Source organism: Tachypleus tridentatus, chromosome 9 (assembly GCF_004210375.1).
Source record: "Tachypleus tridentatus isolate NWPU-2018 chromosome 9, ASM421037v1, whole genome shotgun sequence".
NCBI lineage: Eukaryota > Metazoa > Arthropoda > Merostomata > Xiphosura > Limulidae > Tachypleus > Tachypleus tridentatus.
The window spans coordinates 137,010,707-137,036,546 of NC_134833.1; the positions used below are offsets into that span (position 1 = coordinate 137,010,707).

At 33.9% G+C, this 25,840-nt stretch overlaps 1 protein-coding gene across 4 annotated transcripts in view; it reads right to left on the reverse strand.

Moving 5' to 3' along the window:
* Nucleotides 1-25,840, reverse strand: part of stan (Protocadherin-like wing polarity protein stan) — a 204,497-nt gene that overhangs the window by 45,692 nt on the left and 132,965 nt on the right. For all 4 annotated transcript variants that reach the window (XM_076457472.1, XM_076457469.1, XM_076457470.1 and 1 more), the window contains exons 6-10: nt 6,795-7,019; nt 5,032-5,236; nt 4,518-4,627; nt 3,692-3,856; nt 2,457-2,611 (exon numbers count right to left, since the gene is read on the reverse strand). In XM_076457472.1, the coding sequence (XP_076313587.1) occupies nt 2,457-2,611; nt 3,692-3,856; nt 4,518-4,627; nt 5,032-5,236; nt 6,795-7,019 (860 nt within the window). The remainder of the gene's footprint in view (nt 1-2,456; nt 2,612-3,691; nt 3,857-4,517; nt 4,628-5,031; nt 5,237-6,794; nt 7,020-25,840) is intronic.

Here is a 25,840-nt window from a genome sequence, read left to right on the forward strand (position 1 = left end):
TAGAGAGGGGATAAGGTAGATTAACGGTTGATTTCTATCATAATATATTTTATTTATTTCCCAAATTAAAGCAAATCCTTTTTAAATATCCCCTTGAAGTTATAAAGACAAGGAGAGTGTGAGAAACTTTAAAAAGCCAGGTAGTAGATTTAATAATAAAAAATTTTGGGACAAGACTTGCTACAGCGGCTTAAGCGATTTCGTGGTTTACTGGTCCGCAGCTTAATGGCGCTCCACTGTATTTTATGGTAATGTTTAGTGTTATTTTTCTGGGAGGAGTGCTTGTAAGGATGACCAAATTATTCCATGCTGTCTATTCTTTATGTTGTATCTTAGCTACCATAAACTAATTTTGTATGAATAGTATTTCACCAATCACATTTACCAGGTTACCAAGGAGATATTTTTTAAAGAACTTGAAAACAAAAAATCCATTAATGTTATTTACAAATTATTGGTGATATCATTTGCTAATTATTAGTAGAATGCTTACAAGTGTCTACTGTTAAGAAATATTCACTCTCTTTGAGAACTGTCTTATTAAACTAGTTTGTTGATTAAGATTTAGAAGGGCTTAACATAGGACTCACTATCTCCAGCTTCACAAGACATGTTTAACAATCTAAAGTATGTTACTAAACTATAATAATGAATTATGAAATGGCTGTACTTTATATGAGGAACATCTTACCTAAATGTGCAAGACTATAAATTGAATTTGAAGGTAAAACATCATGTGATCATTAAGAAAAATAAACTTGTCTTGTAAATATACTGATGTTATATACAGTTTAGATTAAGAAATGTACTGTTATTTTGTTATTATATACTCTCATGGGAAATTTTTATGTTAATCTATAAAATAATAGGGCTAAGTTTGAAGGTTCACATGCTCGCTACAAATTCAAAAGTAGTCCCAAAAATTTAAATAAAGGGTTTGTCAGGCAGTATCCAAACAGTCTTTTTTTTTCATATTAACAGAAACTATTTGACAAAAATGTTGAAATAGTAATCACATATTAAATAGAACTCATATGAAAATTTTGATCTTTTCATCAGTATAATACCCAGTACTCAAAAAATGGTTGTCATATTATAACATGTAAACAACACAAACATACATAAACGAAACATTATGTGTAGCAGCCACTTCCACGCAATGAATCAGAGCATTATGATGAAACACAAGGGTGTTACATTCAACAGTTGCAATACTTCAATTAAATGTACTGAATGTCTAAAACTAAAAACTCTAGGGTTTAATTCATGATTCATTTTATCTTAAAAGACTTTAATTTTTTTTTTTTTATGTGTGACTGTTACATAGATTTGTTTCACTTATATTAGCTGTAATTCTATTTAGTGGACCACAACAGGGTGTTCTTGCAATGAAAGCTACATACAGTATGACATGTTGTATCAAATACATGTACATAAACAATGTGCATTTTCTATTTATATTTGAAATATAAAAACAATTAAAGTTCTACACACACACACATATATATATATTCTTTTTTTTAACCACATCTGAAAGTATTATAATATTGATATGGATTATCTGTAAAATAAAAATGTTTCAATCAAATATACACTAGCAGTTAAGGTGACATTACTAGTAGATTAAGTAAATTAATACTATCAAAGAATCAAACATTCATATGATAATGTGTTCTAAACAATCAAAGGTCAGAATCTTTCATTACAGCCCTAGAGAGTTGAGTTTTCTAATAGCATTTTCAGCTTTGCTCTTTCAACACATCAAAAATCTACCAGTTTTACTTCTATCCTGTTAACACAAGTACCCATTAATATGTATGTACCAGCATAAAAATCACTAATATACATGTACAAAACTTAAACGTATAAACCAAACACCCAGTGTCCCTTACATGGTTAGGTTCCTACCTTTATCAATAAAACCAGTTAAGAAAATTTTCAAAGCATTATCATATTGAAGTCATTCTGTGAAACCACAACTCTCTAATAATTAATGATTCATACTGAAACAATTAATTTTGTTTAGGCTGTAGATTAATAATGTTATTTTCAATAACAACCAAAATATTCAATGTTCTAACAGTTATCTAATCTCTCATTTCTATTCTGTTCATTTCAAGATTATCACAATTAAAAAAATAAAAGTTACAAAGTACATCTTGTGGAATAAAAAAAAACAATAATCATACAGGCATGATACTTGAAAAATAACTGTTATGAAACTGTGTTATTAATCACATATTAGAAATGTATATTGTGTAATATTCTCTGAATGAACACACAAGCTCCATCACACTTTTACCCACTATTAATTACTTGTTGTTCACTAATATCACTACTTTATCAATAACAAATCATTTACACATAATACCTTCAGTGATTCAAAAGCAAAACTGTTAATTATTACCAAGAAATAATATATTTGTTAGATTAACATGCTTGAAAACAACATGCACCTTTACTACAATCTTGACCTCCAAACCCCACTGCACAATGACAAATAAATGAACCCCATCCTTCTTCACAAGTTCCACTGTTCTGACACGGTTGAGATTGGCAAAATCCTTTCTTCTGGGAACAACCAGGCACAGTCCCATTGTCTGCCACATAACTGAAATCAACAAATATTATAACACTCTTCATTTGTGCTTAAGAAAACATACAATATTTTATTCAGTTGTTAAAAATTCTCCACTTAATTGATCTACTATTGCTGGTAGTTGTAATGAGTAAAATATTTTTATAATAATGAGAATCTCCTTTGTTTTCCCAGTGTTTGGCCATTCATCTAAATTACTGTTTTATTGTTTTACAAGTTTTAAACATTTACAAGGCATATAAATCCTATCAGAAGTTTAAGAATGTTAGCTATGATACTTCACAGTAGTTAATACTGTCTTGTATTATCAGGTATAAATGTTTTACATTATATCAATCTGCTTCTAGAAAGTAGTAGATTACAATTTTATCAACACTACTTAAAAGCTTCCATAAGCACATCAAATACCCTTCTTGTATTCAAAGCATATCTAAGCATCTACTAATTTCTATTAAGACTTCTTGAATCATGTTTTCCTATCATCATCTATTAACACACATGAATGTAGTTAAAATCTTGCATTAATACTTTAAATTATAGTTTGTCATTGATACTTATTTGTTATGGTGTACTTTGGTGTCATCTACTAATCTTATTTTATTCAAAACTCTGTTTCTTTTTCAATAAACAAATTTTAAAAAAATTATAATTTTTAGAAACATCTGGTCATAGAATTTCTATTTAAAGCTCTTGAGTTATCTTGTATGAAAGTTTGGTGCTCCAAAAAACTATCATGTTTGGAAAACCTCTTATAATTTCAAGCTTACAGAAGAGACTATCAAATTACGATTTTTTTTTACAAGTAGGAATTGTACAGATTTTCTTCTTTCAAAAACTAGGAAAAACATTAAAAATTAATCATCTTCATGAATTTGAAGATGCATCTTGTGAAGTTTCCAAATCTCAAGCTTCTGACTCACAAAAATATACATTACATCCTTCACATGTATGTTTTAAATATATATATTCCATACAAACTGACATATTAATATTATATTCAATGAATAAAAAATTTGTCACTTCATAAAAATTTGAAAATATTCAAGTATTAAAGACACTTTTTTCAATAGTTTTTTTTTTCAAAACTATTACCTGTTCAAGTCTAGTAACTGGTTATCTATGAACAAATCCATTATACAGCCAACAAAATTTTTGTTTATCACCTGGAAGTCAGTAGGAAGGGCAGGAAGTCCACCTATCTGAAGTGGACCCATCAAGTCCAAAAACCTATAGCATGTTTGCATCAAATCTGAGCATCTAATGAAAAAAGGTACAAAACTTCAATACTAGCCACATTAACTACTGAAACCAAATATTACTAGAGCTGTAATTATTTAGAGCTAAAAAGTGGGAATATTTTCTCGTGTGGATATATGTATAATACAGTGAATAAAATGCAGTAAAGTATGTGCAATGCATTTTTGAACTGCTAATTACATTACAGAGTTCATTATTTTTTTTACAAATTATAAGCCTAACACTACATATAAGAAGCTAAGTTAAAATAAAACGAAAGAATTACACGACAGTTGTTCTTAAAAAATGTGAATTCCCCATCGATTATAAAGTTTTATGAACGGATATTAGTAATTTTAAATGTATATAAAATAAATAAGAGTTTTATGTTATTTTAAAAACGTAAAATATATGAGCTGAAGGATTTCATAAGCATATTCGTAATAGTACAAAATGGTAGGAACAATCTTAAGGACAAAATGAGCCTTTGTTTCTAGTTTTGTTGCAATACATTAAACATTTTATGAGGTTACGGCAACAACGTTGATTTCCTAATGAAGCACAAGTGTTGTTTATGTTATTGTTTGTGAACTACAGTATTTTTGCATAATAAACTTCACCAATATTTATATTTAAAAAACTTATCAGATATTAACAAAACACAAGTAGGAAAGAAAACTACCTAGATTCTAGAATTTGAGTAGTTTTATTAGCACACGCATAGTTTCCTAGTTCTATTCCTGACTTGATGGCCAAAGCAGTGTCACAATCATCCACAGTGAGAACCACAGTCTGTAAACAAGTTTGTTAAAAACACATGAATATGTAATTTTCGTATATATTTACATTTTTTGGGATAAATACTACTCTAAATTTATTCCTAGAAATAAATGAAATGAGAGACGCAAGAGGTATCTCATTAATTACTACAAATGATAGAATAACTTTGGATTCATAAAATTGCTTTTGCTCTCCATTTATAAGCTTTCCTCATCATTAAAAATAAATTTAAACCTAGCTCAGTCACACCACATAATAAGCTAAGTGATTTATTATGTCATTAGCGAAACGAGATTATAACACAATGCTTCACCTCTTACTTTAAAAATATTAAGGAACCGAAATCAATAACGTATTGATTTTATGAAATGCAAAATTTTGTTCAAGTATTTAACAAAAACAAAAAAAACACTCACTCTATTCAAATACACAACTTCCACCTTATGCCACTTGCCATCACTAACACCCCCTGACACCACAGCTGACACTCGAGAAATATTAATTCCCAGACAAAAAGTGAAAACCACTTGTGAGTCGATAATTTCTAGGGCAATAAAATCATGTTTGTCGTTATAGCGTCCGTTGTAAAGCAGTAGAGCGTTTTTCTCACGGGTGGCAAAACTATGAAACGAAACGTTATAAGAAAAAAAACTAAAATTAAGAACTTGTGCATCGCTAAGTATTAAGCGAAAAGCTTGAAAATCCAATAGGATTTTGCATTATTTCTGTATTAATTCGACAGAAATCACACAAGTGATAGAAATAAATTCATAAAAAAGTAAAATAAACATATCTCTGTAATGCGAGTAATATTTAATAATAAATATTTAAGATTTTAAAGTGACACTAAATACTCAAATGTAACATTTTTACACTGATTTAAAATTTAAAATATAGAAAATTATACCCTCTTCCTGAAAAACAAATGTTTACAAAAATTAACAAGTGGAATATAAATCAGCTTTAAAATCTCGAAAATTTAAGAAAAGTAAAACACAAGTAACATATATTCTTACATTTTTGGGGCTAATATTTGGAATGTTCTAAAAAAATACAGTGTTGACATAAATTTCAAAATATTATGCTAAACGCTCAATAAATATATATTTTAACGTCATTACAAATGATCGTGTAGACTTACCAAATAGGCACATTCATAAACATTGACCACCTTACAAAACCTGACAGTTTCTAAAAAAGACTCAAAACTCGAGCGCTTTTGAAAAGTTCATTAATCTTCTTCACGAGAACAAAGAAGAAAAACAGTAAACTATTCGAAAGCACTCGAGTTTTATGTCTCTTTTAAAAAAAAACACATTGCAACTTTTGTGTGTGACCCTATGTACTGATTTCTTAACAAGAATTTATAACTCGACTATAGCTAGATCGTTAATAAGCTAAGTACGAATATTAATGTATGTTTATTTTGCATCTTGAATATGATGGCGTACTGTTCGAAATTCAATCTCTTATTCAGTTAGCTACCCATTCATCTATCCCCCCCAAACACTCACACATAGTACTAGATCTTGATTGAGTCTTAAGGACGACTAGCTTTTGCTGACTTCATTTTGGGAGATGGGGTAGTTAAACAGGTCTTTATTTATTGCTCGACTTTCATGTTAATTTGCATTTCGATGTTCTTCCAAAAAATCTACCCAAAATATGAGCGTAGGATACATGAATTAGTTCAACTAATAGTAATTACGTTTTTCCGGTTACTAGAAATGACTATCACAGCTTTATTTTTATGCATTTTAAATAATATTTAATAAGAGTTTGATTTCTAATAGCTAGCTTGAGTTTGATAAACGACCAGTTCCACTTATACTAATACGTTTTTTCTCGCCTCTGATTGGTCAAGTCCGAAAAGTGTTATTCCGCCTATATTTATTGATTGCTCAGTTTTAAATACGTATATATTTGTATGAATTTTGTTACAAGATATACTTGGACAATACAGATGATACGAAAAATATCGTTATATTTATAACGAAAATATACATGACAGGTAATAAAAAAATCAGATAGATAAAGCTGCATGGTGATAAGGTCACAAAAAACATTCACTTTCACAGAGTTAGGAAGGAATATATATATATATTATATATTAACTAGATACAATAAACAAAAACCTCAGTTCTATTGCTTTTTATTTATTTATTAGTATTCCACTTACCTAAGCTTAATGTTCACCCTGTGACGCTGACGAAGAGCAGGAAAAGTAAGAAATGATCCACGTGAAAAACTCCGTGCTCTCAGTTCACACAGTCTCGTGCTCCACGAGGAGTGTGTGCAATTTTCACAAATAAAACCCCCATCTATCAAATTTGCACACTGAGATCCACCTCGACACACTCCGGGAACTGAACAGCGATCTTCTAATAGGTTTAGTTCACAGTTTCTACCTATTAACACAGCAGTCGTAGGTCCAGTATTAATGTGGCAAGGGGTTTAACAATTAAAACTCTTAAAAATTTTAACAACCTGTTAAGAGGCTGTAAATCTAACAGTTGATGGTATACCCTCAGCATTACATACTGAAAATATTAAAAGCAACACTCATTTACAAATGACTAATTTTAAATTATAGACTTGTTTACTTTTATCAGCAAACAGCATAAAAAGAAACAAGATTGGCATTTAGACCAATCTAACAACAACAAACAGATTAATCAAGTTGCCTAAACAGATAAAAAATCCATGATATACAACCTGCATTTTCTTTTCATATTGCAGTTGTAAACAGAAATTTTAAACTAATCCGATCATTGAATTATAAACTAATTTACTAAAATTAAGTGGAAAATGGGCTTGTAACAAGAGATTCAGCCCTTGGTGACTTCACATATTAACGACGCCTGGCGATTTAATTCAACTTCATTCGCCCAAAGGGATTTCACAATAAAGGAGATGATAATTGCAAAAATAATATTAAGTACAATAATTTTTATGTATTTTAATTATGGTAAAATAGTGGTATTAAACAAGTTAGGCTTTTATGATTTTCAATAAAGTTACCTAAATACCATAAAAAAACAGAAGTAGTGATAAAGATAAATATTTATTTATTTTAGTTTTAAAAAATCTGGCCTGGTAGTTAGGGCAGTTGACTCACAACCCGCAGGTCGTAGTACCGAATCGCGTAATCAAACATGCTTGCCCTTTCAACCGTTATTATGTTACGATCAATCCCACTATTTGTTAGTAAAGATCAGTTTGAAAGTTGGCGGTGGGTGATATTTACTAACTGCCTTCCTTCTAGTCTATGACTAAATTAAGGACAGCGAACGCAGGTAGCCCTCGAATATTTTTGTAGAAATTCAGAAAACAAATCTACAAAACATGGTTGAAATTAACTTCTATATAAAAAAAAAAAGACCTTCAAGACGGCCAAAAATATGGAAATGGTTTTGTTTGTTTGTCTTTCAGTGCAAAGTAACACAATGAACTATCTGCATTCAGGCCACTGCAAATATCGAACCCCGAATTTTAGAGTTTAAGTTCTCTACTTTACTACTGTATCACAGGTGGCCCTCCGCTAGTACAGTAGCTAGTAAGTATACGGAGTTACAAAGCTAAAATCAGGGGTTCGATTCCCCTCGGTGGGCTCAGCAGATGACCCAATGTGGCTTTGCTATGAAAAAAACAGACAGGCCACAGGGGGGCAGTTCAAAACAGGCTAAATATGTTAATTTTTATTTGTTAACAAAATATCAAAAGTTCGTGAACGAAACACTTAAAGGTCATTATTAATTACACTCAAATTTAGTAGCAGGTTTTACAAACTCAAAATTGTATACTTCTTCCCCCTTTGCTCGCTCAGCGGCAAGGCCAAGGCCTTACAACGTTTAAAACTGGATTTCAATACCTGCTATGGCAGAGTACAGATACTCCAACTTGTTGCTTTGAATTTAGCAAGAAATAAAACTGTTCTTTTTATAAATACTCATTGGTTGCTGCCGACATTCCCGCCTGAGTTCAGAGAAAACAAAGATTAAAGATACACACCAACGAAATAACTGTAAACAAAGTAATATGTGGATTTTGTAACGAGAAAAAAATGTTTGACATGCTTCCAAACAATACCAAGTACCAAACATTGTTTAAAGTGGGAAGCTTTAAATTACGTCGTAAATAGAAGTTACTATAGTGTTGATTAAAAGTACTAAGTTGGCATGTGCAATAAATGAAACAAAACAATTACAGTCTCTCTCAAGAACAATAATTCACCTCACTTCTCTTAGTTAACAGATTTGTATTGGTTCAAAAGTCCTTACAGCATTTTATTATATATACAAATCCCTGGAACAAGAACAATCGGTATTTGGTGAACGTTCAAAGTTAAAATGTGAACTTGTTTCTACTTCTTATATAAGCGACAACATAAATATTAAAAAACAAAATACGATAATGTTCTATTTAATACGTATTTACCTGATGTCGATAGCATCTCAGCGAGAAAATCTAAAGGTTTATAACGCTGGAAACCAGATTTCAATACTCGTTGATGGAACGACACAGATAGTTAACTATGCGCTTGACAACGAAACGAATTAATTTAAGAAGTGCATACTTTTATAATTCATTAGCCGACTTAACGCCCCTTGTGTTAAGACTATAATATTAGAGAACTACATGTGTACTAGAACACATTCGAGTAAAGAGAACTGTTAGATATCATTGTATGAGACAACTGTGGACGACTCAGTATTTAAAGTACTCTATAATGACCACGACTTTCATGCAAATCACTATAGCTATCACGAAATGGTATTGTTATAAAAAAAACAGTGTGTGTATAATTTGCTTTGAATTTTGTGTAAACCTACACGACAACTATCTGGGCTTGCCGTCCTTAATTCAGCAGTGAAGGACTAGAAAGAAGGCAGCTAGTCATCACCACCGACCGCGAACCCTTGGACTATTCTTTTACCAACGAACAGTGAAATTGACTGTTACATTATAACGCCCCAATGGCTGAAAGAATGAGTATGCTTGTTGGGACTGAGATACAAGTTGAGTTCTCTTAACTATTTGGCCATACCAGGCCCTAGTCTTGTATTAAAGTAGTATATTCCACCCACTATCGTACCCAACATGATTCGCTTGGTGAAGAATTATAATGCGCTTTGTAATTGTCTAGAAACTGTTCAAAATTTAGTCCGTTTGATGTCGAAATATGAATATTAGTGCTGACATTAAATATATTAAGCCTGTATCTAGATAAATAAGCTTTGAATATACAGTCAAATAAGCAAAAGCATTTTTTCAATGCGTGAAATTATTATTTCACATGCAATCAATTATTTATCATTAGCACGGTAGGACCTATTATATAGGGATGGGCAGAGAAAACATGGCTGCTGTACTCAATATATTACACTATGATTGTTATGAATAACTGCTAAAATTGAGTTATAATATTATCTGGATACCTAAATATCATTACCGAGTGTTTCATAGCTTGGGAAACTTGAAATATCATTGAATATTGTTGATAAAGTGGACAGCTTGTAACTGGTTAAAGTTTTATTATTTCTATTTCCACGCACGCCAAAACAATGTGAAGTTTTCAAATTGGCTTTAGTACGACTGAAAGTCATATTAACAGTCCTCGGGAACATAATAATAATTATTATAAGCTAAAAACAACATAATTCTAGGGTAAACGATGTTATTATTATTATCTCTTGTAGTTAGCTTTCTTACAGGAATCTGTGTTCTTCCAAAAAGCTTAAGCACAGGATGAAACAGGAATCTAACCTCTAAAAAAGTCAGTATGTGTCACGTCACGTTTGATTTCACGAAATAGCAAGAGTCATAAAAGTCAAAATGCATTTATGCAGATAGAATAGTTCGATTACCGTCTGCTTATTACGCTTTTAGTGACCAGGAGGGTGCAACAGGACCGTGAGAGGAGGGTACCATGAAACCTTACAAGTGTAGTAAGTGTTGGTATAATAAAGTTTATGAAACGTAGTATGAGATCACCTAGCCTGGAGCCAAGTGCATAAAATTTATCATGAAAGTAAAAGCATCGATTCAGTTTTAAATTTAAATCGTTTTCGAATTAAACTTTTTTGTTATATCACTAGCGTTTTAAATTAATAAAACAACAAATATTTTGCCTGTTTTGTTATCCATACATTTTATTCCATACTTTAAGTACACAACTAACAGCATTTCGTTATATTTTTGTAACTGAACAACGTGACATAAAAGCCATTGTTGGAACGTAGCGTTTCTACAACGCACTGTCTTTTCTATATATCAGAAGTTGTTAATCTATATGATTTTTACCAGTAATTCTTCTATGAATATGCTACGAATGCACTTCATGAACGATCTTAATTTTGATTGGCTCGCAACGGAATTTATTGACGTTTTATTTTCAATCTCACTCTTCTGCTTCTTTATTGGTCAAATTAGCTTTAGCAAAATTTATTTATTTCAGTTAGCTACGAAATGTGAAATTAAGGTATAGTATGGGATGGGAGTGGTGGTACTTGCTTCGTCATCTTTGACGGTTTGGTTTGTTTTGATTTTCACGCAAAGCTACTCGAGGGCTATCTGAGCTAGCTGTCCCTAATTTAGCAGTGTAAGACTAGATGGAAGACAGCTGGTCATCACCACCCACCGCCAACTCTGGGGTACTCTTTTACCAACCAATAGCGGGATTGACCCTCACTGTATAACGCCCCGACGGCTGAAAGAGCGAGCATGTTTGGTGTGACGGGGATACGAACCCGTGACCCTCAGATTACGAGTCGAGTGCCTTAACCACCTGGTCATGCCGGACCCTGGAAATAAGAGTATTAATCAGTATTTATGTATAACTTATGTATGCTCCCGATACGGCCAGGTGGTTATGGAACTGACAGTGCCAAAAAAAATGCAAACATGAATATAGGGGTAATACAGCTATGCATGAAGAAACCGAGAAATCTGATATGACATTATCAACATACATTATCATTGAATGATAAAAAACATAGTCAAAAATAGATATCCACTTATCAACCTATTTCAATGAAATCGTTTAAAAAAGAGAGTAAACAAGTAGTAAAAAAATCACAAGATAAGAATGATGTAGAGATTGTAATAATACCAAAAAGTACAGAACCAAGGTTGAGATGAATACACAAGTTCGTACAAAAATACCTACATAAGTAACCAAATATTTCTAAGAATAGCTTTTACCTGCAACTAATGTTGTGTTTCTGTCAGCTGCGTGTATTCAGGTTTGGGTAAATATATTTAAACTCGATACTGTTATAGAGTCTCACAACGGTTAATAACCATATTTTTGTAACGTTGATTCAATGGCTACTTATGTAGGGATTTCTGTATGGTTTTGTGTTTTGTGTATTCATCTCTACCTAGTTTCTGAACTTTTTGGCGTTGCCATACCTACAATATACTTAATTTTTGCATATTTTGTTTCCATTACTTGTAACTAATTATTGTACGTGTTTTTGCGTCTTTTGGCTACGAGTGAAATCTATGGCTTAGAACAAAGTAAACTAAAATACGCTCCAGTTCCATTTCATGTACTTGAACAACTTTTAATGTCATATATTTTATGTCACTGATTCTATTCTCCATCTTTGAGACGACAAAGTCCGTTTCGACGTGTAGCTATCAAAGAAACTGAAGTACCTATAGTTTTTAAAAGTCGTTTCCCTGTTTATGCGAGTGGGATGGAAGAGATGAATATAGGTTTACGTTTTGTTTTTCCACCTACGGAAGAATATATTTTTGAAGCAATTTGTATACTTCTCTCCTAACATTTTTATTGGCTATATATATATATATATATAGACTGACTAAATTAATTTTAAGATACATCCAGACCACACTCATGACTTGTCATAGTCACTCATTCGTCAATAAAAAGAAAGAGATGCTGCAGTTTAAGAACAAATGACCACTGTACATAACGAATATATCCATATATATTGACCACCCAAAGGGCAAAAGAAATGTTACAAACGTACAACGCAAAACGATAAGGAATCAAAAAGGCAAAGACGAGAGGGTAGATAAATCGCGTTCAGAACCAATAATACAAACTCATGTATCTGTTTGTTTGAGAGAGGGGTCGTATTGTATAATTTATATACATGTACGTAGTACCTTTGTTTTACAGTATTTCTTGCTGGTGTCGTTCACAGTGGAAAAAATAAGATAAAACTACAACAGGAATGAAAACCAGTAAAACTTAATTACTATATATAACATAAAACAGACAAGATGTTAAGTATTTCTTTTCCATACATAAGTATATAATTTTTGCTTTTAACAGCTGTAACGTATATATTATAGATCTGAATATTCCCCAATTGGTCAGAGGAAAGTTAACTGGCTTACGACGCTAAATCCGGTGTCTGATTATCCGTGGTGGAGAGAGCAAACGTAGCCTATTTCGTATTTCTGTGCTAAAACAAACAAAATACATCTATTCTTTATAGTGCAAAGCTGTTGGACTACTTACATACTTTCAATCGCGGAGAATCGAGTCCTGTATTTTAGCGTTATAAGACTACAAACTTACAGAAAATTATCGCCTACCCAGTAGAGGGCATATCTGCAGAAATGTGATATACATATTACTGTTCCAGTTAACACGTAGCATTCACCTTGATCGAATTACAGCAGAACATTTTGCTCGCGGCAGTCATGCAAGTGTAGAAACAAAGAACTAAAAAAATAGAGACAATGTGAACTGAATCAGCGAAATATATGAAAAGTGCACGTGCAACATTATTAACTCTAGACATACCTTAAAATGTAAAAAGCAGGAGTGTAGGAATATTCATTTCCCGTATAAAATGAATTCAACAAAAAATTCAGTCCTAAAACTTATCAACTCGACGCTTCACTGCACCACAGAAACAAAGAATATTCGACGGAACAGAACAATGGAAGATAAAATAAAGAAGACCTAGCAGAACATACGAACACATTTAGATTATTCCACGATTTTACTTTCCACCTACCATGTTTATATTCATTTTATCTTATTCACTTCACTGATGGATATTTAATGATGTTAGTAGGCACGACTCCAGGCTGGCACTTAGTAGGATTAAATATTATGATGGCTTAATTTGTAAATAACTCATGAAAGATACATACTGCTGTACACTACGTTTATAATTAATGTTGTCCTCTAGGATATATATCAATTAATTACTCTATAATTATAATTTTTTATTATTACTCTGGTTGGAACTCTTTAATGGATAGTCTGTCTACTAAAGTCTTTGTACCACAGTGCCTATGTGCTATTTCAGTCATTAATTATATCAGCAGACAGAATTAACTGCTAGCTGTTGGTGTTTAATTTCTAACGTATTTCTCTGAATATGTGAATCGGAACCTGTTTGAGACTTCTTAGAGGTAAATGTAGAAACGCTACAATTTTAAAACTGCTTCCATTGTACTGCTAATAGATATTTTACCGACGTGGTTAACAACCCAATTCAAACAATGGCCTTAGAAATATTTACCTTGTTATCAATAACAGTACTCATCCTTAATCTGTTATACAGTTTTTTGTTCACCGTAGCTCACTACAAAGACTTTCACTAGTTCTGAGTGGTGTATTACAAAATGTTAGAGGTCGCAACCTTTTCGAAAATTCTATACATTCAACTTCTTTGTCACCACCAGAATTTAGAATTAGTTATAGAAAAAGAATAGTATCGCGATGTTCTGGCTGGGATTCTAGACTGAAATTTATCGAAACAGCGATTTATGAAAATAACTTGGTTCTCTTGAATGAGAGTTTTTGTCAGACAAATATCTTATGTAAAGACGTTCCGATTGGATTCAAACACACAACATAAATATTTGTAAAATGCATTGCATAAAAAAGAAGAGACTGCATTGGTCAGACAGGCTTCAAATGCACACATTTTTATGACAAATCACCAGCTCAAATAGGCTTAACAACATACAATATTACATATTTCAACGCGTCGCAACGGATACGTTAAAAAACAAAAAAAAAAAAAAGACTTATGCTTTAAATCCTTATGCACAATAGATAGGAAATAAACCTCAAAACCAACGAGTCACATATATATCAAACCAAACGAAATCATGGCGTGCGTGTTATACGGACTGTGATAAATACTCACGTTATTCCTTTATACTGCAACATTAAAAACATCGGGCAAATCTAATTTTACTGTGAATATGATCAGTTATTTTGTTCAAAATATATCTACCGTTTACAGTGCCAGAACACTAACATTTGTATGGTCAGCCTCGAATTCAAACATCCGTACAGAGTTTAATTTACTGTAAGTAAGCGTTCCTGCCCCTCAAAGAAATAAGATTGCTACATCACACACAATTTGGCCACGGTCATTAACGAGGAGATGTCTATGTTTCAGGCTAACCGGCTAGAATGAAGCCCAAAATGATGACCATTGGTGATTCATGGCATACCTTAATCTTTCTTCCACATCGATGGTTAAACATCTGTCTACAAGCGCTTGAAGCAGCATATGGTATTGTTATCAGTGGAGATCATTATAACAGTGTTGCAAACGTAGGGGAAATAACTTGTTCTAACCATCTACTCTAGATGTTGGAACTAAATCGTGTCCCCAAATTATCGTATATGGGTATTTCAAATACATATGATAGGCTCTATATTGATAAATTGTGTCAGATGTTCCTTAGCTCTTTATACAGAAATGAGGGGTTGTTTGTTGCTTTTACCGTTAAAGAGAGAGAATGCTATCGTTAACGCGCTATCTGCTTTGCCTGCCCCTAATTTAGCAGTGTAAGACTAGAGGCTGGCAACTAGTCATCACCACCCACCGCCAACTCTTGGCCTACTCTTTTACCAACGAATAGTGGGATGGACCATCACATAATAACGCCCCCACGGCTGAAAGGGCGAGCATATTTGGTGTAATGGGGATTCGAGCCTGCGACCCTCAAATTACGAGTTAAACGCCCTAACGACCTGGTCATGCTGGGCCTACTGTAATACTAACGCTATATATAGTTGAATTCTGAGATGTGGTAGAGATTCACGTATATTTTGTATTAAGAATAATTTACAACCGACGCTCTGTTTCAGAGTAACGTCTAAGAATGTATTTATAAATCACACTTTTATTTCAAAGTTTGCTCATGCCTATCGAAGAATAACACTTGTTCAAACTTATTAAATTATTGTGTCTGTTTTGACTTCAGTCGCCTATAGTGTCAATGCGTTTTACCTGATGACGATCGAAAGTACATGCGTAACTGTTTAAATAAAGCGAAAATATTTCAGAATAAGCAGAATACACAGACCTTCATGTTTCCACCTCAGCCAATTATAAACCTCTGTATCTCACAGGATTATTTCCATTTCTCCTTGAAATAGTTGCAGATACCAAAAGGGAAAAACAAAAGTGAATAGTACAACGAACTTGCCACAGAGTTAGAAAAAAATAATTATATCCATATATTTGTCTGTTTTCGAATTTCGTGCAAAAATAGACGAGGGCTATATGCGCTAGCCATTCCTAATTTATCAGTATGAAACTAATGAGAAGGCAACTAATTATCACCACCAACCGCCAAATCTTGGCCTACTCTATTACCAACGAATAGTGGGATTGACCGTAACATTATAAAGGTAAACATGTTTGGTGCAATGGGGATTCGAAGCCGCGACCCTCAGATAAGGAGTCAAGCGCCTTAACCACCTAGTCATGCCAAGCATATCCATATATTTCAAATACTACTAACATGTCTTTGTTAACCACAGATGGCACTGTCATGTAGTAATTTTCACATGACCAGTAATGATGAAATGTCCAGATTGATCAGCACAAAATGTTGCACTTGTTACATATATGAAATCTGGGCAAACTCACTGAATATAAACAGTGGAAATGATGAGTTGTTTCACACCAAACAGATAGGTGGATAATTCGTGATGACAAGAAACTCACTAGATGTAACAATGTATCTCAGGACAGTTGGTATGGGTATTAACACTTTTACTAATAAAGCAGAGAACAACGTTTCGACCGTCCTAGGTCATCTTCAGGTTAACAAAGAAAGAGCTTGCCGTCCTGAAACACAGACATATAAAAATATAATGATAGTCAGGTACAGTATATTGTCAGCCAAGCGTATGAACGACCCCGAGTGACACGGCGGCATGTCTGTGGACTCACACCATTAGAAACCGGCTTATAAAATGACAACTGGACATTTATTTCATTATACTCCACGTCTATAAAATGACAACTGGACACTTATTTTTTTATATTCTACGTCTATAAAATTACAATTGGACTCTTACTTTCTAATATTCTACGTCTATATAATTACAATTGGACACTTACTTTTTAATATTCTACTTCTAGCTTTGTGTTTAATTCCAAACAAAAGCGTATGTACAAACACAAGGAAAAATGTGTCGATAGACAGATAAACAGAGAGATAGATAAGTAGACTGTCAGACAGGCGGATGGACAGACGCAAGAAAAAATGTATTGACAAACAGATAAATAGAGAGATAATTAAGTAAATTGAAAGAGAGTGTGTGTGTGTGTTTCCTTATAGCAAAGCCACATCGGGCTATCTGCTGAGTGCACCGAGGGGAATCAAACCCCTGATTTTGGCGTTGTAAATCCGTGGTTTTACCGCTGTAAAAAGGGGGAGCTCGTAAGACAGACGAATGGAAATACACAAGGAAAAATGTATAGATAGACGATGGGCAGACACAGGGAAAAAGTATCGACAAACGGAGAGATAGATAAGTAAGTAAATTGTTAAACGGACGGATGGACAGACACAGTGAGAGAAAAATATGTTGAGATATACACAAATAAATAGATACAATAAAGAACATTAGATATGTGGACGGATGGATGGATACAAATATAAATCTACATATAAGTAAATCGGCGGACAACTAGTCAAAGAGACACAAAGTATGATGGACAGATAAATAATCAATAAAGAGAAGAATATAAAACAGTTTAATATTTTAATCTTCAGTTTACTTACTGATTAACCTTTAAAATTGGATATTTGATAACGATTCCACCAGTGATCGAAAAGTTGTACTTGTTCTAAAAACAAATCTTATGGTCGAAACGTTGTACTTGTTCTAAAAACAAATCTTATGGTCGAAACGTTGTAGTTGTTCTAAAAACAAATCTTATGGTCGAAACGTTGTACTTGTTCTAAAAACAAATATTATGGTCGAAACGTTGTACTTGTTCTAAAAACAAATCTTATGGTCGAAAAGTTGTACTTGTTCTAAAAACAAATCTTATGGTCGAAACGTTGTACTTGTTCTTAAAACAAATCTTATGGTCGAAACGTTGTACTTGTTCTAAAAACAAATCTTATGGTCGAAACGTTGTACTTGTTCTAAAAACAAATCTTATGGTCGAAACGTTGTACTTGTTCTAAAAACAAATCTTATAGTCGAAACGTTGTACTTGTTCTAAAAACAAGTCTTACTGTAAATGCTGTAATTGTAATGAGATAAAAAATAGGTTGTTTGCTTGTTCTTTTGAGCGGTAACATGTAGTGTCCATCGAGTGAAATCAAACACTGGATTTTACTGTTGTAAATCCATAAATTTACCACTATCCCACTGGGGGACGTATCGGATAGAGATACAGATAATACGCAAGATAAAGAAACAGACATACATAATTTTATCAAGCTTAGAACCACAAGGAAGTTCCCATAATACTTGATAAATCTAGAAAAAAGCACCACCTTAATTTTATGTATAAACTATTGGTTTTCGTGGTTGTTGTTTTTTCTCCAGCAACAACAAGTTTAACCAATTAAATAAGTATACATTCAAGAACAGTTCCGGTACGAGAAACATTTATCTCGAGTTTGAAATTAAAAACAACCTCCTGTTGTGACTCCTTCTCAGTGATGAATTAGTTCTTTACTTGTTATTTACCATGCAACCCCTACTGGTTTGTTGAGGAGGTAGAAACAGCTTGTCTGGTGAAAAATAAAATTCAAGAGTATAACTCTGGTATAAATATTTACATTATATAACCATTTTTATTTTATTTATATTTTTTATTATTATCATTTCAATATAAAAAGATGCTAACCGTTCGTTCGAGCTCTCGTTGCAACACATAAATCACTTAACATATTCATTTTACATATATATTACATACAGACTTTCAGCTATATTGGCTAATTAACTTGATGATTAAACACGGACACAGGTCATGCAGATGAATGATGAGGCATTAGTCAAAGCATTAAAAATTATTTTATTCAATAAACTGAATTAATAAGAATAAACAAGATGTTTGTCAGATTGACATGCACGATTCTTAACATAATGCATTCTATATCAGCCAGACTTTGTTTAGTTTCCGCGAGCATGTTTGGCTGAATTATGCATACGTGTCGAATCTAATTAGTATTTTCTTATAACGAAGATTTATGGTTCCATTAGTCAAAGCAAATGCTATGACTAAAGCAACACATGTTGGTAGACTTTATCAATTACTTTTTTTAAAAGACTGAAAATTATTGGTTTCGTACTTTTGTTTTTATTCTGTTGTAGACACTTTTGACAATTTTAAATTTTTCTTAAGTAACATCGTAATCTAGTTTTATAAATCATATTCCCTCTTCTGTAAAATAACCCACAAGAAAATAAATAAAAATAAACATATGTCTGGCCCTCTATGCTCCTTCACATCTCGCGCATGATCTTCTGTCCCTTGATGTTAAACGCGTTATTAGTCCAACATGTCCTAAGAATATTACCATGCCAACTGCGTTCAAAAACCTACTGTCGCAACACTACCATACAGACGTTGCTAGGATACCAACAATGCGTATATTATTAACCTCCTAGGGAAGATGCAGGTGATGGTTTGTGAAAGTGCAAAAAAAAAACATAACTACACAGAAAAATCACTTTTTTGTGGCATCACAGACTTCAGAAGATAAGTATCATCCTTATTAAGCATAATATTACGCACAGTTTTTACAGTCTTTCTTGTTTATTTTTGTTATGTTAAATTTGATTTTATCACGTGTGATTTCAAAACTTTTAATCTGGTCAGTATACGTGTAGCGTGCTATTTTTCTCGGTTATTATTTGAATTTCATTTAAGTTCAATATTAACATATACGCACATAATAAAAAATTACTGAAGTAAAAGTAGTAGCAAAGTATATTGAAATAATTAATAATAAAATCATAAATAGGCCTAACAATATGTCAACAATATATATCTAAAAAAGGTTAAGTTACATCGTAAAATATCCTTGATGAAAAGAAACCCACTTGAAATAAAAATGTATCTCAGAACGGCTGGTATGGGTATGAACACTTTTATTGAGAAGCATAGAACAAAGTTTCAAACTTCCTAGGTCGGTCATCTTCAGGTTAACAAAAAGAGAGTTTGCAACTGACCGTTTCTGGGCACATTTCTTAGGAACGAGAGTATAAACGGGTACGGGATTAGAGGAGACGTTGCAGTTGGATGTTACGTTAATAATTAGTATAGGTATAAAAGTGTTCCTTCATATTGGTTTAATTTCGGTTTTAGTTGTTGTATATGTAGGGCTTCTCTGATTTTGCGTTTGTTTATATTTACTTCCCTACTTAGTATCTCGGTGTTTTCTATGGTTATGTCGTGTTTATTTGACTTGTAGTGTTCAAAAACGTGTGAAGATGTGTTTTTGTGTTATTTGAATATAGTTCCCCTTTTTTCAGCTTATTTTTCCAATATAGAAGCCTTGGCAGTTGTGGCATTGTATTTTATAAATTATATTAGTGTTGTGTTTGTCAGTGTAGTTTTTTACACAGTATAGACTTCAGTTTTGTACCTGGGTTTTGAATAAATTTGATGTTTATTGAAATGTTGTGTTTTGTTATAAATGTTTTCCAATGTTGTTATTTTTTCGCTGATGTCGGGAACATATGGTATGCAGCAGCGTAAAGTTTGTAGTTTGTTGTATCTTGGAGTTTATTGTTTGTTTGTTGTTGGTCTAGGTGTGTGCGTATAACTTTTCTACGGTTTTCGGAGGAAATTTGTTGATGTTAATTTTCTCGATGTACTTCTTTCCTTGACCTATGATATCAGTTAAGGGCGTAGATCCTGGGGGGATGGGTGGGATACATCTCCCCCTTCATTTTAGGTGGGGGTATGGTGCATACAATCATCCCCCCTACAGTTTGATCTGTTGAATTGTTTTATTGCATCACAGGCCAACAAATTGTGTTTGTTCTTGTGATTCTCGTGTTCTTACCAATTGAATTACATAATTATGCTTGATGTAGGCTTTTTCAGTAGCCGAAATGTACATCTTTAATATAGGCGTGCTTCTAAGCTTTTCGATCTAAGCGATAGTTCGTATCAGTCAGTAGGCCTAAGTATATATGCGAGGTTTGCAAGCACTATCACAGAATCTACCTACGTCTTGTACATAGTGTAAGATTAAGTAAAATTTTCACCACAACAGATTGAACAGAGCATGAAATTCGAAAATATTACTCACAAGCGTAAACTCCTGTGATCTAGATCTGGCAGGCCATTTGTAGCTTGTAGCTGCATCAATCATATGTGTATATTGTGCGGTTTTCCTACGCCATTTGTACTTACGCATGTCTAGCCGGTTTTATTGTCGAACGCCTTACTCTTCTTAGCTGCCGAATCCGCTGACCATAGTGTACGTTTAGTGTACAGTTAACGACAGGTTCGGGGCGCGTCTGGATCCGAACGGCCTCGATTTTAGACCTGTGTTTGTGGCCCTCATTAATCCATGAAATTTCAGATTATCACCGCCATCTAATAAAGTGCTGGTGCTTTATGGTAAAAGAACAATATATTCTCTTATCATAGATAGTAAAAATATTGTATTTTCTTGTATAATTAGAACACAAAAGGAGTGATTTTAAAGGCCTGAAGCCTCTACTCGAATTGTATTACTAGTGTTTGTTTAGGTATTTTTATTTAATAGACGTGCTTATAGACATTATATCACAACGTGTTTACCTTTTGATGAGCTTTAACAGAAATATAATATATTTGTGTTGTTTAAGTATTTTTCGAGAAACTTGCAATTACTTGTGTTGTAAATAACACACATTATTGTCCCAGCGATGCCCAGGCGGTCAGTCGGCTCGGTAGTCACTGTAAGGTTCGCGCGTTCGACTTAAATACATTGTACAGTTCAGTCCTACTTCCATTCTGTTCTATCTTCGTTCGTTGTACGTTAGAGTTTTTCAATCAAGACTGTATTTTAGCCTGTTGAGTCATCTGGGAAACATATTCCAGTTATGACAAGTAAGCGTCTGAAATTTCCGATATTAGACAGTTCTGCAAGCCAGTTACCAGTACTGCAAGTGACAATGCAGATGCAGATAATCCAACAACCTCAAGCAAAGGAATAGAAACTTGCCATACAGAGGAAATACCACGTTCGTCAGAGGACGAGTTTGAAAATGCTTGTGCAACTATTGCACATCATGAAGCACCAGATAGTTGTGAAACAAGTTTGTGCAGCAATGAAAAATCTGACACTTCACAGATACAGTGTGGAAAGCTATATCATCCAGACGCACAACTAATACCACGACAGAAAGCAAAATATCAACTTTCAGGGCAAGTGGTTTGATGAGTTCCCATGGCTGCACTTCGACAATCAGACTCAAAAAGTCATATGCTTTCATTGTGCCAAGGCGAAAAATAGAGGCCTTTTTACAGGGAAATTGGAGAGGCCAGTGGAGTATACCTTCATATCCACCGGTTTTTGCAACTGGAAAAAGGCAAAACAGAAATTCAACGAACACCAATCCTCCTCTCAGCACACATTCGCTATATCTCCAGAAGGTTCACTTGATGTAACTTCAGTGACTGTCCAGCTACATGATGGAAAAGACAAGCAGAAGGAAGAATACAAAAGAAGTCTAGCCAAAATATTCAGAAGTTTACGTTTCTTAGTGCGTCAAGGTTTAGCATTACGTGGACATACTGATACAGAGGGGAACTTCCTGCAGTTAACACTCCTACGAAAAGTGGGGCCTAATAGGCCCCAGAGCAACTTGAAAGGTTATTAATATTACGCTAATAATTTTGTATTTAAATGAAATTGCCATTTAAATCCATTAATGAATGGATTAACGAGATTCCCACTGTCTCTATCTACTATCTAGCGAAACCACAGCCAGGGGAACGGGCTTGGAGAAATCAGGACTAGAAACATCTTTTCGTAGGAGTGTTAATGAAGCTCCTGGAAGAGGACGATCCTGAGTTTACGGCCTACTTGTCAAAGAAAACCACATTCACATCACCCCAGTCTCAGAATGAAATAATGGAGATGTTCAGCCATCAAATACTGAGGAACATAGCACACGAAGTGCAGCAAAGTAAAATCTTTGCATTAATGGTTGATGGCACTCAAAATATTACAGGTGCCGAACAGGAAGCAATACGTGTACGATACGTAGATGAGAACCTTAACGTCCCTGAGACATTTCTTGATTTGTACAGTGTTTCCAATACAACTGGTGAAACAATATCCTCGACTATACTTGATGTACTGACTAGACTCAATTTACCACTGTCAGGATTAACAGCACAAACTTATGATGGAGCCGCTAACATGAGTGGTGCGTACAGTGGATGTCAGGCAAAAATAAAAGAGAAGCAACCGTCAGCTTTGTTTTTTCACTGCGGAGCACACAAGGCTAATTTAATAATGCAACATGAAGTTAAAGCTTGTGAATGTGTTCGAGATTCTATCTAGTGGGTACATGAACTTGGTGTCTTGCTTCAGAGGTCAGGCAAATACAAGACACTCTTTGAAAATATTGTATCGTCAGACAGCCACAATGGTCCAGTTAAATGCATCCTCCCACTGGGTCCAACACGCTGGTTGTGCCGCCTATGTGCAATTACATGTGCTAATGATCACTATATAGTGACATTGTTGATTCTTTGTCTGAATTAGCAAATGAAAAATCAGATGTAGCAGTGAAGCACGAGGTCTGCTGGACAGATTTGACAAAGGAAAGACAGTTTTAGGATTGTTGATGGCTCAGCATCCATTAGCTGCATAAGAGGAACAAAACCGTGCATTCCAAGTAAATTCAACGACAGTATCTGGCATGATTGAAGCATCTCCAATGGCAGTTGAGCAATTATGGGTGTTGCGAACAGAGAAAAATTACAACAAGATATTTGATGAAGCTAAGAAAAAGGTAACTTCCCTAGATCTGGTGCCTATTGAGCTACCACGCATTCGCAGACCCCCCAGAAGGATCACAGGTGATGGCTCAGCACACCATTCTGCAACAGTTAGAGATTACTACAGAAGCCAATATTTTGAATTTGCGGACACCAGTCATAGAACATCTGACCACTAGATTCAATGCAGACAACAACGACTTGAGGCAATATCTGGCAAGATTGGCAACTCGGTTATAAACTTCTATCCAGAAATCTCTGCACGACGGCTCAGGTTTCAGTTCTCCATGTTCAAAGGAACAACAAAAGCAGTATCTCTGAAAGGTGTGAAGGATGCTTACTATAAAATGCATGAAACAAGCCAGCAGATGTTTAGTGAAGTGTTTCTTCTTCTGAAAATTTTGCTTGTATGTCCAGTATCCAGCTGCGAATGTGAACGCAGCTTTTCTGCATTAAGACGTTTGAAGACGTGGTTAAGGTCGACTATGTCTCAGTGCCGCCTTAACCATGTGGCAGTTTGTCACACTCACAAAGATGAGGTCGACAAGATACATATATATGAGCTTATGAAAGAATTCATAAACAGTTCATCACAAAGGAGGTCTACGTTTGGGAATATGTAGACTAGAGGACTAAATGAATCTTACTTCAATGAAAAGTATGAATAATTATGTGCTACATTGTATTGATATGTAATTTTAAAGAGTTTGCAAAGACATTTTAATTATTTTTATCAAACAACATGAACAGTTTTTCAGTAGATATAAACTTATCAAGGGTAATTACTAATTTTATTAATATTTGAAAACGTAATTCATGCAATGAAAGTTATTAGTAACCTTGTCAAGTATAATGGCCATCTTTAATACTGTGCAGTGTGCAGGAATAAATTCATGTGGCAGTTAATTTGTGATACATTTGTCTTTATTATATTAACATTTTGAAAACTGTTCACAACACCTCACTTATACAAACCAACATGGAAACCTTGAAGTATCGTGGCAACAAGATTACTCTGTGACTGCATGTTTACAGCTTTCAGGCTCACGTAATCAGAGATTACCAATTTGCAAATTGAACAGTCCACATAAGTGATTGCAAAAATCAACCCCCCATCGGGTGTAAAAAATCTACGCCTCAGTCTTACAAGACCTAGATTTATTTCTAAAGATAAAACTCTCAAAAGCAAAGTCAAGAAAAATACAAGCGGTAAAATATCTCCTTACATTTTCTTGCTGAAAAAAAATCCAACGAGTATTAACAACAGACCAAGGGGCCCGATATGACCAGGTGGGTTAAGTCTGTTTGTTTGTTTTTTGAATTTCGCACAAAGCTACTCGAGGGCTATCTGTGCTAGCCGTCCCTAATTTAGCAGTGTAAGAATAGAGGGAAGGCAGCTAGTCATCACCACCCACCACTCTTGGGCTCCTCTTTTGCCAACGAATAGTGGGATTGATCGTGAAATTATAACGTCCCCACGGCTGAAATGGCGGGCATGTTTGACGCGACGGGGATGAGAACCCGCGACCCTCAGATTACGAGTCGCACGCCTTAACACGCTTGGCCTTGCCGGGCCAGGTGGGTTAAGACGTTTTTTTGCGAGAAATTAAACAAAGAAACTTAACTAAGGCTATTAACACCAACACCACAATGGTATAATAAGAAAACAGCCTTTGTTCGCGATTGGCGTGCGCACAACAGGCATTTATGAATAACAAATGGCTGTCGCAAGTTTCATGTTTTGTGTAAAGTTAGATACTGCAAGAGGATGTGACGTAAAAACAAAAGAACCTAGTTTATGCTTTGTCTGCATTGGGCATCTTTTAAACTTTGATTAATACAACTTTCCACGTTTTATATCGTATTTTGAAGCAGTTTCATTCTTGGCCTGTAAGAATCTATTTCTTTCGTCGTTCACAGAACAAGTTTGAACTGTCATGTTCACTTGGAAGATTAACAGGTTAAAAAAACTGTATTAATAATATTTTTAAACGTTATCTAT